Raw genomic sequence first — 12,132 nt, forward strand, 5'->3', positions numbered from 1 at the left:
GCTCCCCCAAAAGCCCCTCTAGCTCCTGTGCAGAAGGGTTGGCATCTCGTGAAAATACGTGCGGTTTTCCACCAGTCCAGCTGTTCTGATGAACGGGGAATCAAGAAATAAATGCAACGGCCAGAAAGAGGCTGCAAACGGCGGCGCGACCTCGTGCTCCTGCAGAAGGGCACGCCGTGGGGCTACGTCTCTGAGCAGCGAACGAGCACCCAAATCTCAATTTCGCGAGCTCGGGTGAGAACCCGAGCGGTTATTGGCAATTACCTAAATCAAGGTCCGGTCCTTCTTCCATGTGTCCTGCCGGTCAGGAAAGAATCATAAGAAGCTGTGTTAGTGCACGCCTTGCAGGCTGAAGAGCCGACACACACAACACTATCTACTTATAACCGCCGTTCGAAGGCGCTGGTTAAACTCAAATTGACCTGCATTGCAAAAACAGCAGCAATGCACCTTTTACTTGGTGATCGGTTTGCTATTTTTAGCAGCCTTTCAAACCATTAACCACTATTACACTTTTTTTTTTTTTTAAATGCTTTACCAGGCCAATCAGTTTTACGTTCATTAATAAAAAGTTACTTTACAAAAAAATTTATTAAATCCAAACCATTTATTTTCCCCAAATTACAGAAGTGGTTGCTCAATTCTTCCAAGTTACCCTGTGTCCTGTAACCGCATACCCCTAGGCATTGCCGGCAGTACCCATTACAGTCTTGTTGCACATGTCATTTTAACCACTTAAACTAATAAAAATTACACTTTGTTCTAAAAACTGACTGCAATTTTTTTTTTTTTTTAACACTATCCATTGTAATGCTCAAAAACTTACCACCAGGCTTATTGAAGCCACCTCGCTCTCCAGCGCTGCTGGGGGGATAAACGAAGAAATGAAGGCCTTTCCCTTTACAAAGCCAGTACCGCTCTGAGCCTCTGCGGCTCACTGGGAAGAAGGGCACTGGCTAAACATCTCCAAACAATGCATCTGTCTCTCTCTCTCTCATCTCGGCACTATGCCTTTCTTCAGGGCAGCTCGCTCAAATTTCCTTTACATATACGCAACCTCGCTTGTCTGGTTTTAGACACCACTTTGCTGTCGGTACCCTTGCGTTACTTGTACGGGTATTAGCAGTGCAATACTTGGCCAAAAAAAAAGGAAAAAAAGAAAAAGAAAAATCTTTTCGAGCGTTATAAATTGGGTTTTTGCTTCAGAGAAATCGTGGGGTTGTTCACTGGTCAACTCCCTCCCCTCTGTGTGTACATAAAGGTGCACCCTCAGCCTCTCGCAGCACGAGAGCGAAACGAGCCCGCGGGTCCCTGACATTAACAGTTAAAAAGGTAGGAGACAACCACACGCGATACCTACAACACAGTTCAGATGACATTTCCACTAAAAACCTCGGTATAAAGCCATACATTCAGGTCACTGCTCAATTTAACAAGTCTCTGTGGAGGGAGAACTTACAGAATACAGCGGGGGCTCGAAGGCCTGGGGTGCAGCTTTGTGGACACAGACCAGAACGGAAGATCTCGGCACGCGCCAATGCAAACTCACGGCCGCAGCTTTCGTCGAAAGCTTTGGCGGAAGCGTTCAGCTAAGGCTGCTTTCAGGCGCTGGTTAATTAGGAAAATGCCACCCGAAAAGGGTTTTGATCGTTTCGTGCGCTTTTTGGAGAGACAAAAAGCTGTTTGGGAGGAGACGAGCAGAGGAGGGAGAGCACCGCCTATTTTCTAGCAAGTATTGCACCTCTAATACTGGAAAAAAAAAAAAAGTCGTCAATACACAGTTTCAAGCTGTTGCATGCAGCTTTGCCTCCTTTTGTTAAAGTACACACCATTTACGTAATGTCTCTCTTTTTAAACATATACGTTTACACTTTTTAACGTTACACAATTCTAAAGTAGTATACCTCCTCTGGTTTTATTACCAAACAACAAGTATGCAGTTACCAAAGTTACAGAAGGATTCCATTTATACAATGAATACATTTGGTTAAAAATATTCTATGTATATTTTTCCTCTCCATATGGACACCGTGTCTAGTCCCACTTTTCATTATGCTGCCGGCTGAGTACTGAGTACGGGTACTTTTTAAGTACTGAAGTGTATACAAGGCTCTCACTTTGTAACCTGTAGCATATAAATGCGACAAAGCATGTTAAAAAGTTTCCATGTTTAACAGCCAATGAAAATATAAAATAATTGAGGCAATGAAAAAGGGCACGTTAATAACATTGAGCTCCTTACCTGCCGGAGACACTGAAATCCATCACCACAGCATGCTAAGAAGGGCCGAGTTCCCCTACCTGCCCCTTGGCGTTCATAGGAAGGCCACCTTTTCTATGGACAGCAGAAAGTCTACGTCCACAGAGCAGGGGACCCTTTGTAATGGTCTACTCAGGTGGACAGCACTACGTACGCAATTTAAGCTCAGATTAGGGTGTGAAATCAGAGACAGATGACAAATCTTTTGCATGAGGAGCTCCGAAGGGGCTAGAAATTTTAAGATGTGATGATAGACATTTCAAGTGTCTACATCTACGTTAAACCATCAGAGAGAAATACATCATGGGTGAAATCTTTATGCAGAACCACGGAACTCTGTTCCACTCAAGCCAATTCAAGCCAGATGTGTTCCAACACAAGCCACTCTTTTTCTTCTATTTCCATACACCGGTGGTTGTATTTCTCCGATAAAGATTTCATGCCACTTCATTTCGACAGAGCTATGCAGAATGGGACTATCGATTGCCAAACGCTCGTTGCCACCAGGTTGTAAAACACCTTAAGAAGTTGCCTACCGAGGAGAAGCTGCAATTCTGGCCGCCCTGCCCAAGTACCAGGGCTGGCACCGTGCATCCCGCACCACATCTCCAGCGTGCACCTAGGGACACTCTGCATAGCTCTGAACGACGGTGTGAAGGGATGGAACACACACAAAGCTACATCTTCCTTCTCTCAGGAGCCTTTGGGATTAGTTCTTCCTCGAAACAAACGTCACCGACAGGGAGACACACTGCTGGCCTGAAGGCACAGGTTTACCAAACCAGGTTTTGCCATCAGTTAAAATGGCCAAACTGATTCAGACCACCCGAAAGCTCCAAGGGGGAGCAGTCCTGGGAGCCAAGCCAGACCTCTTCACTTTCTCGGGGTCTTTCTTCACACTCCAACCAAGTTCTAAGTGTTCTTGGCCACCCGGAGTCACGGCTTCAACAGCAGCCATCTGCCCCAGGCATACACTTACAGACGGCGTTCCGCGCGCTACTGCCAAGGCGAAGAGGCCGACGGCGTAACACGGGGCTGACCGAGGCTTCTGCCTTGTACATACCTGATCTGTCAAGGTCCCCGCTACCGAGGCGCAGGGAGCGACTCCTGGACTTGGCGGAAGGTTTGTGTGTGTTCCATCCAGAGTCACTGTTAAACCCCACAGAGGATTTCACCTCTGCGCCACCACGAAGGGAGCTGAAAGTTCAGGGTTTAGCAATACCCCTAATTCCCCCCGGGGCCCAACCAGCCGCAGGACAAAAAAAAACCCAACCAAAACAGATCCTGCTCCTACTTCCCCTAGGATAGTATTTCCATGGATTTAGAAGCAATGCTGCTACAGAGATGTTCCCCATGGAAGTACTGTTTGGAATGTCAACCTTTCAGTCCCTTCTTTCCATTTCAAATCCTATGGGTAAACCAGAATTAGATAAAAGGAGAAAAGATTTGCTCTTACCCCATTCCACCGCGTCCTCCTCCCCGCCCACCTCTGCTCATGCCTCCGCGATCATATCCCCCTCTTCCCCTGCCCCGGTTATCGGGGCCGCTCATGTTCCGGTTCTCTCCTGGGCCTGAAAAGCCTCCAGATTCCTGTCCGTACACGTTCATGCTGCTAGGATGGTCCTGACGGAATGAGCCTGAGGAAGCGTGTAGCAAAACTGTTAGGAAGCTGCAGACTAGAGTGGGTCAAAGCTGCCTGGCCCCTTGTTAAGCCCTTTTACCTGCCTTCAGCACCTGAATGCAATCATGGCAATCACTTGCTACAGCGCTTACAGCAACAGCCTTAATTTAAGGAGAGGCGTGCCACTTTCTGTTTGCAGAATCAAGTTTTACGTTAGGCCCTACCACTCCAACCTCTGCAGAACTGCCACCTGGCCAAACAGAACTGTTTGAGCCCAGTCTTGCCCACTCCAGCCCCAGCAGTATTTTAGGCTTCTGTGTTTATCAACCACCCGTTCACCTTCACGGCGCTGAGGGGGGTATTGCAATCTGCCTCTGCACCAGGCAAGCCGTTTTGCAGCAAGAAAGGGCAAACCCCAGCTACAGTACGCTCTCCCTTCAACACAGCTGCAAGTTTTACACCCAAAATAAGGCCTTTTCTCCACAACCACGCAGCTCGGCTAAGCTCACTCACTCTGTTGGCCGTAACTGCTGCTCTGCTGGCTGTACTGGCTTGGGGCCTGGCTGTAGGATCCCGTCTGGGGCGGGTAGCTGGTCGGCGGTGGCGGCTGCTGCCCGTAGCTGCTTTGCTGGCCATAGCTAGTCTGTTGTCCGTAGGTGCTCTGTTGCCCATAGGTGCTCTGCTGGGAGTAAGTGCTCTGATCGTAACTGCTTGGCTGTGTAGAGGAATAGCTGGAAGACAAAAGCATTGAAAAGATGGAAAGATGAGCCAATTCACCGGCAACGTGCATTAGGCTGCCGGCAGTGGCTCACGCTAGAAGGTAATGCAATTATAAGCCATATGTACTGTTGTAAACCATTTGAAAAGGTGAAGTCATCCTACGGAGTCTAGTCTGGTGGCAGGAGACAAAATAAACCTGGTGGACTGCTAAAAGCAAAATCCGTGCAACTGTTCACCATTTATTCATACCTCTAGAAAGAGGCAGAAGTGCCAGGGCAAAAATCAGCAGCAATGCAAGTAACAGTCTCCCCTTCTGCCTTGGCACTGAAACATTTGCAGCTGATGGATAATAAAACAGTTCCCCCTCACGCATCTCGGGCTTTGAGAACTTCAAAACATACACTTTAGACATCAGCATATTAAAGGCACCTGAGGGCAAGAGGTGAGCCCCTTGTCAAAGCCGTGTGTGAGGAGGTGGCAAGAGGTCACCATACCACACTCCGGATCTAGGAAATTTCTTAAAAACACCTGTCATCGTTACACCTTGCTACTGCGGGTGCACGCACAGAGACGCTCACACGCTCAATCCCAGCCTCATCTTCCCTGCGACAAGAAGTACAGCAACAAGAACCACACCTCCCTCCTCCCAAACCTCCCTTTCCATCTGTTGGTTTAAAAATCCCTTGAGAAAACCCCTTTTGCCCGAGCTAGCCTGAAAGCTCCCACGGCAGCTGCGTGAGGCTTAGGCTACTGGAAGAGTTACCTGGTAGGAGGGTAGGAGGGAGGCGCGGTGACTGGCTGCATGGGGTAGCTGGCAGGCACCTGAGGATAGCTGTAGTTGCTCTGTCCATACCCTAGGCTGGGCTGGCTGTAGCCTGTCGTACTCGATTGCGGCTGGCTGCTCTCTGGTGGTTTGCTGCCATCCTGGGGTCTACGGAGCAATATTGAACAAGAAGGGAAAGATGGGTGCAAACCCCCCACCTCTGGTAGCTGCGAAGGCGCTCAGAGCCCACCCCCAAGACAGAACAGCACTACCTCTTTCTCTGGGTAGCGCTGGGAGCTGGCACCGCGCCGATGCCAGTCGCTCCGGCAGCGGCTCATATATGCTCATTAAACACTAAACACTTTAGCACCTGCTGACAGGGTATTTGCACACTCCCCTGCCATCAGGAAAGGCCCGGGCAGCGTCCTGAAGAGAGCACATAGTACTACAGCTTCTGTTCACCAGCTGTGTTATGAAACCGAAGGCGAGGGATTTAGGCTTTGGCGCTAGAAGCGAGGCGAGGATGTGAAGTGGGCAGGGAAGCGGTCAGCGCACTGCCCCTCCGCTCCAGCTGGTTTTGCACAATGCTTGGAAACCATTAGCTCCAAAGCAGCCAGAAACCTCGTCAGTTAAACACACCATTGTTTGGTTTAGCAGCCAGTGCAAGCAGATATTGCCCCACACGCGTTATCCAATGAAAGGGAAAAGATACTGGGGGTTAGACTAGATGACCTTTAAAGGTCCCTTCCAACCCAAACTATTCTATGCCTCTATGTTTAGTATTAACTCTCAAGGCCTGAAAATAACGAGAACTCTTTCATGTGACTGGCATGTCTCCTTCTTTTACATTTGTCCCATACTGTTTATAAACTCTTCAGTGTTTATCAGAGCGGAGTAAAAAAAGAGTTAAGCTACTTTTGTTGTACAAGCTGGGAAAAAAATTATTTTAATTGATGTCAGGATTCATACTTAAATCTGACAGATATGGACAAAGCTGTGCCAAGCTCCCCCATTCCTTACTGCAGTGGCCGCTACAAACATCAGGTAAAAGAATAAAGCAGTTTTTAGTCACTACTAAACAAGTTTCCATCATGTATTCTCAATCTTTCATACCCTGAGCAAACAATTAAACTAAATATACTACTGACAGTGCCCAGACACAAGAGGTTTAAAAAGGAAATTGTCTACAGCATGTGCATCCACTCAAGAAGTCACAGTACGTAACAGTATCCTGCCCGACCCTGTGACTCAGATCAGATCAGACTGGTCCGTTTTCTGTGCTACGTCGTGAGTCAAGCGCCCATTTTCGCTGCTCTCATCTCCCAGTAACCGTGCTGACTCACCGTGCCGGCGCAGAACCTACCTATGCGGCTTCCCCCAGCCCTGAAACGCGATGGGATGGGATGCAGCAAGAGCAAAGCTTGACGGGCAGAGAAAAAGGTGTAAGCAAAACCAGCGGTGTTGTGCTGGGGAGGAGGAGAGGAACCAGACGTTACCTTGCGGGAGCGGATGCTGCTGGCTGCTGCCCGTAGGCTGGGTAGGCGGGCTGGGTGCCGTAAGCGGACGGTGCTGCGTAGGAAGCCTGGGTGGTGGTAACCGTAGCAGTGTTAGTATCGTAGGCGGCTGTGCCATACCCCTGGACGGGCTGACTGTACGCTGGGGGGGCAGTCGGGGTGGTATAACCTAGAACAGACGACAGCCCCATCAGATGGGTTTCGTAACGCTGCAGGCTGCCGCGGTTCTGTTGATGGCTTATCGGACCTCGGGTACGGCACAGATTTTACCGCTGCAAAAATATGACAGATAACCCGAAAACGATGAATTCGCCCACGCTGCCTCTTCGGCCTTCCTCGGAGAAACCCCCTGCCCTGGGAAGCCTCAGCCCTACAGCCCCAGCTCTACCCTCGCCATCCAAAAACCATGCTCCGAGGAGCTTTCTGGAAGCCACCCTTCAAATCAGCATCCAGAGGCTGTTTGTTTACAGCTACTGAAGCTCACAGCTAATGTAATAAAGAGCACACGGGGCAAGCTGAGGCATGCAGCGTCTTCTGAATACGGGAAGACTAAACAAAGCTCCTGTTGGCCCTAAAGTAAAAGAAATCCAACCAATTTAAGAAGTACAGTCCCCTCCTTTCAGCTTTTTTTAAAAATAAAAGCACCAAATGGCACCAGGCTGACTTGACAAGTCTTTCTGAGCCATTTATGAAGTCTTATTTTAAATCAGTAATCCTGGAAACAAAATAAAAGCACTTTACGCTTGCTTTAACTTAAGAGAAAGGTCAAAAAAGACACATAAGCTCCTGATGTTTGACGTACACTCGTTTTTCTTAGAATTTCAGTTTGGTTTAAAGAAAAAGCTTAGAGAAGATACATTTATTTCTGAACCGTTTTGCAAGAATACCCAAGATCCCAACCCAGCTCCCTTTAAATTAGTCTCTCCAGCAGCCGCTGCTATATAATTTAGCCGACCATTTGGCTTGTCACAAAGGTGCACGATAAACCCGGCATTAACACGGTGGCTTTTTATAGTTAAGAACCTCGCGAGCAGGTTTTCAAATTATGAAACAGAGACTTAAATGAAGAAAAGATCAATTTAAAATTTTGTTAGCAAAAGCTGACTTACTAAAAATATAAAACATTGATTGCCAAAGAGCAGCCAACTGGTCTCAGTCTTATTGATGTCATCTTAATTGCATCAATTAAGGTAACAGCTTCTCCATTTTTAATAAACACAGGACACTTGACATACTCTTCCTTCTAATTATACAGTATTTTAGGCAATCTGTGCTGTAGCTTTTTATTTCAATTCCCTAATTTGCAAAACAAATGTACTTCCAGCAGAATATAGCATGCCCTCCCGAAGCGCCGCTGTATTTCCACATCTGCTACAAAATCCGGACCCTTCCCAACAGCTCTCTGAATCAGCGAGGAAAGAGGAAGAGAAGCGAGAGGAAGAAGTCTGCACAGCACGTTAGTTAAAAAAAAACATTCTTCAGCTTTCTGTCCTGAGCAACGCTCTTGAGTCTTCTGGTTAGCCTCAGGATCCTGAGGAAGGCGACATGAGCCTGTCCACTCTCACCACCGGCAACAGCTAGCCTAAAAGCCCCTGCCCGCTCCCACAAGCCTCATTCCTCCTGCCCTGGAAGCCCCTCGCTTGTCACGCTACCACCCTCCTGCTCAAGGCCATGGGCCGGCTGCGCCACCGCAGGTCTGCCAACCTGGAAACACGAAGGCGAGAGGGTAAGCTCACCTCCCTCATCAGGAGAATAACAACTCCAGGAAATAACTTGCATGAATCACTAGCAAATCGGTTTTCACAGTCATTATTCCTTTTTTTGCTGAGAAGTTGCAAAGGCCTGTTCTGAGCGTTGCTGAGCGGGGTGAACGGGATGATGTCGAACAGGATAAAATGAGCATGATTTTGAGAGCCTCCGACAAATTTACACAGTCCAAGCACTTACAAGTCAGCCACCACAGCATTTCCATAGAGAGCACCGACACCAGAAGTTAAAGGAATCTTTATTTGAACTGGCTGAAGCCTGACCACTTACTAAAAAAGCCTGCTGTTTGCATAAGTACAGTCTGCAGTACGTGCCGCTGAAGCCACAGCCTTGCCCTCGGCTGTTCTCGTCAGCCTCCCGCGCCACAGGGGGGTCCTGCCACATCAGGGTCCCCTTTCTGGGCACTGTTACCAGCAGCACTAACCTCCCAAACCAAGCAAGCGAGCAGGTCTGCCAACAGCTGGCTCTGCACAGTCAACAGAATAAAAGGAAGAGGGAACAAAAAATTCCTGAATTTTAAGGCTTCGGCTCTAGATGGAGCATTTCCCTTCTGCAAGTGCGCTCAGCAAGAAGGGTTTGTACCAAAGAAAGAAAAGGTAGTGATTTTACAGCCCACTGGTTTAAATTTTCATTTTGACAACTTAATTTAGGTACTTTGAAAATCCTCAAGAGCTGTATTTTTGTATTTACATGACATCATTTCTCTCTCCCCACCCCCCCACCAGTTAGTAAGATAAACGGCGAGTCTGCAGAACAGAGACTGTAAGAAAAAGGTAACAGAAGAACTTTGATAACCTGCTTAAGAAGTCCAGTTACGTGGCTCAGTTTCCTCTCAAAGTTGCCAAGCCTGCAAGCAAAACCCTTAGTGAGGTCTAGGAATTCTTCATGCAGAGGGGAAGCTTGCAGGATTTGGTCCTCAGAGAACATCAACTGAAAACAGGGGCTTCAGAGAGATTTGAAGGCTTCACGAAAGCTAGCAGCATTTTTTGAAGGCCCTCTCTGATGCAAGCAGTAGTAGAAGCCCCCCACGGGGTCTGCGCGCCCAAAGAGAGCCCTGCTTGGCATGTGTATCTTCGACCAGTGAGGGGCTGGAGAAGGGGACGCAGAGGCTGCCCCCCGTCCTGCTCGATTTTGGTGTAAGAGATTATTCTGGTAGCCGAGACAGCTATGGCTACATTAATTTCAAATTCTAAATACATTAGAAACTTAAAATATCCATAACTCGTTAAGTTTCACAGGTAGAAAGATAAGTGGGGGCTGGTTGTCTTTAGAGAGTAATTCCCATCTAGCTGCTTAAAGGAGACTCACAGTTAAACATGGGAAATTATGTCTTTGCCCCCAAACGACATTGTTAGAAAGCCAACGACGCTAACAGATGCAGCTCTCTATTCACTCTTGGTAATTCATGTTTATACACCGCAGCGATTAAAGGGCAAACCACGACCACCGATCTGATGGTGCCAATTAAGCCCCTAATCCCGCTGGCGTCCGGGGAGCTGCAGAGGAGCCTGTGGGCTCACGAACCCCTCTTCTCTGAACCCCTCTTCTCCGTAACAAAGCGACAGGGCGACTCCAAGACACCTTTTCCGACAGCCCTGAGGAAGGAAGCAGCAGGTTGGGATTCAACCATAAAAAGGGCATGTCTCTTAGGGCATGAAGATATATGCTCCAGGCAACAGCCCGGGCTTTATTCAGTATGAAAGGCAGAGACCAGGAGAGGGAGACAGGCTTTAAGCACTATCAGTCTTATCTGCACAGCTCTGGCTCCTCAAGGAGAGGCAGGTGTAGGAAGAATAAATACGACCTGGCACTCGGCCTGGAGAATAACACCAACAGCGCTGCCACAGACCAATGCTAAGCATGAGGCACATCGTACCTGAAGGTCTGGTACTTGATCACTTCCTGAGTTTTCTCTCTCTCTTTTTTTTTTTTCTTGGATGAAGAGAAAAATGAAGCTTTTTGCTGGAAAAAAAGCAGCTGTGCAGAGATGATGCCTAATATTATAATTCCTCCAGCAAATATACTCTTAAGGCACACGGAAAAACATAAACAGTGCAGCTTGCTGCGACCCTTGCGGGATTGGAGTCCGCCATAAGGATTAAGGGACTTCAACATTTCTAAGAATGGAATTTTGGAAGTCCGTAAATCCTTTCTGCTGCCAATTTATGTCCATGTACTTTTAAAAATGAAAGCAAAAAAAAACCTGTAGATGACCCGCAGCGACGGTGACTAAAGGGTACCAGCTCTTGTTCTGCAGGACACGTGCTAACTGCCAGGCAGAAATTTTCCTTACCCATGTAAAGATGTCCAATATTTTAAGTGCCATATAACTGGATAGACTATAGGGTAACATTTTCTCTCCACCTTCTGAAGCATTCCTCAATGGCTTCTGTGGCCAGATACCCCATTGCCTGTCTGTCCTGGTGTTCCCTTGCTTTGGGAAGCATTTAAGAAAGCTCCCAACTTTTGCTGGAGCAAAGGATGAATCTGCAGAAAACGGCACCCAGAGCATTGCTTGGAGGAAAATTTGCTTTCTTTTTCAAAGTCTCCTGAATATTCAGTCCAAATACACTGGAATTGAAGGAGGTCTCAATCTCTTTCGGACATGAAGATGCTGGTATGTACAAAACTCCAGTTCAAAGAGCACACGTTGGGACGGTTTACGGCGCGTTAATGAACACCTGACGTATGCATCTGCACTGGAAATCCAAAGACAACGTGGAACATGCAAAGGTGGTGGTCAGGACGTCTGGACGTGTCTAACCCTTTAGGAATCGTTAGGACAACGGGGTTAGATTCACCCGAAAGGTCTCGGCATGGCTGTCACTAGTGCTCAGGAGCTTTTATCCCTAAAGTACGCCAGTCGGAGACCTTACGGAGATGCGGAGACGGCAAACAGCACTGCAGCCTAGCAAACTCTTACTGTCATTGTGTGCGCACGCTCTGATGCTGGAAGCTTTTAGTGTTAAAACCAAGTGACACCTAAAGGGTTAACACCACAAGTTTAGACAGGATGAGACAGTGTTTTCCATGCAAGAGTGAGCAGGATAGCCAAACCTGTACTGGTCCCTTCTACTGTGGGAAGCACAAGACAAAAAGTAGAAGGTACACTATCAGAACAGGCATACATCACTTCCACGGATTTGACTTTCAGGCAACCGAAGTGCCGGGGACACTGGTTCTCAAGAGCAGCCTGAGTACACGCTGCCGCGCAGCTCGCGTTTGCTTTGCTCTGAGCACAGTGCACTCTGCAGCCATGCTTAGTCCTGCAGCATGGACCAGCACCCAAAAGGTTCCCTGAAAAATTAAACAGGCACGTTTATTTACTCCTTCTCAGCCCACCCGCCATCTTCACATCATTTTACACCACCCTTTGCCCAAGGAAGGCTCTCGAGGAAGGAAGCCCTTTCCACATCACAGCTGCCCAGAGGATTTCAGTACGGTTTGGACCAGCGTTCCCCCAGCGCTGATCTGAGCTCAACTCTTT

General features: G+C 47.9%; 1 protein-coding gene across 1 annotated transcript in view; it reads right to left on the bottom strand.

The window, feature by feature from the left end:
* EWSR1 (EWS RNA-binding protein 1) overlaps positions 1-12,132 on the bottom strand; it is a gene marked incomplete at both ends in the record, with an annotated part of 18,152 nt that overhangs the window by 3,173 nt on the left and 2,847 nt on the right. The window contains 7 exons of the mRNA XM_010288658.1: positions 265-297; positions 827-861; positions 3,717-3,897; positions 4,395-4,612; positions 5,365-5,532; positions 6,861-7,047; positions 11,703-11,720. Of these exons, the coding sequence (XP_010286960.1) occupies positions 265-297; positions 827-861; positions 3,717-3,897; positions 4,395-4,612; positions 5,365-5,532; positions 6,861-7,047; positions 11,703-11,720 (840 nt within the window). The remainder of the gene's footprint in view (positions 1-264; positions 298-826; positions 862-3,716; positions 3,898-4,394; positions 4,613-5,364; positions 5,533-6,860; positions 7,048-11,702; positions 11,721-12,132) is intronic.

This window comes from Phaethon lepturus, unplaced genomic scaffold (assembly GCF_000687285.1).
Source record: "Phaethon lepturus isolate BGI_N335 unplaced genomic scaffold, ASM68728v1 scaffold22550, whole genome shotgun sequence".
In the NCBI taxonomy this organism is placed as follows: Eukaryota; Metazoa; Chordata; class Aves; order Phaethontiformes; family Phaethontidae; genus Phaethon; species Phaethon lepturus.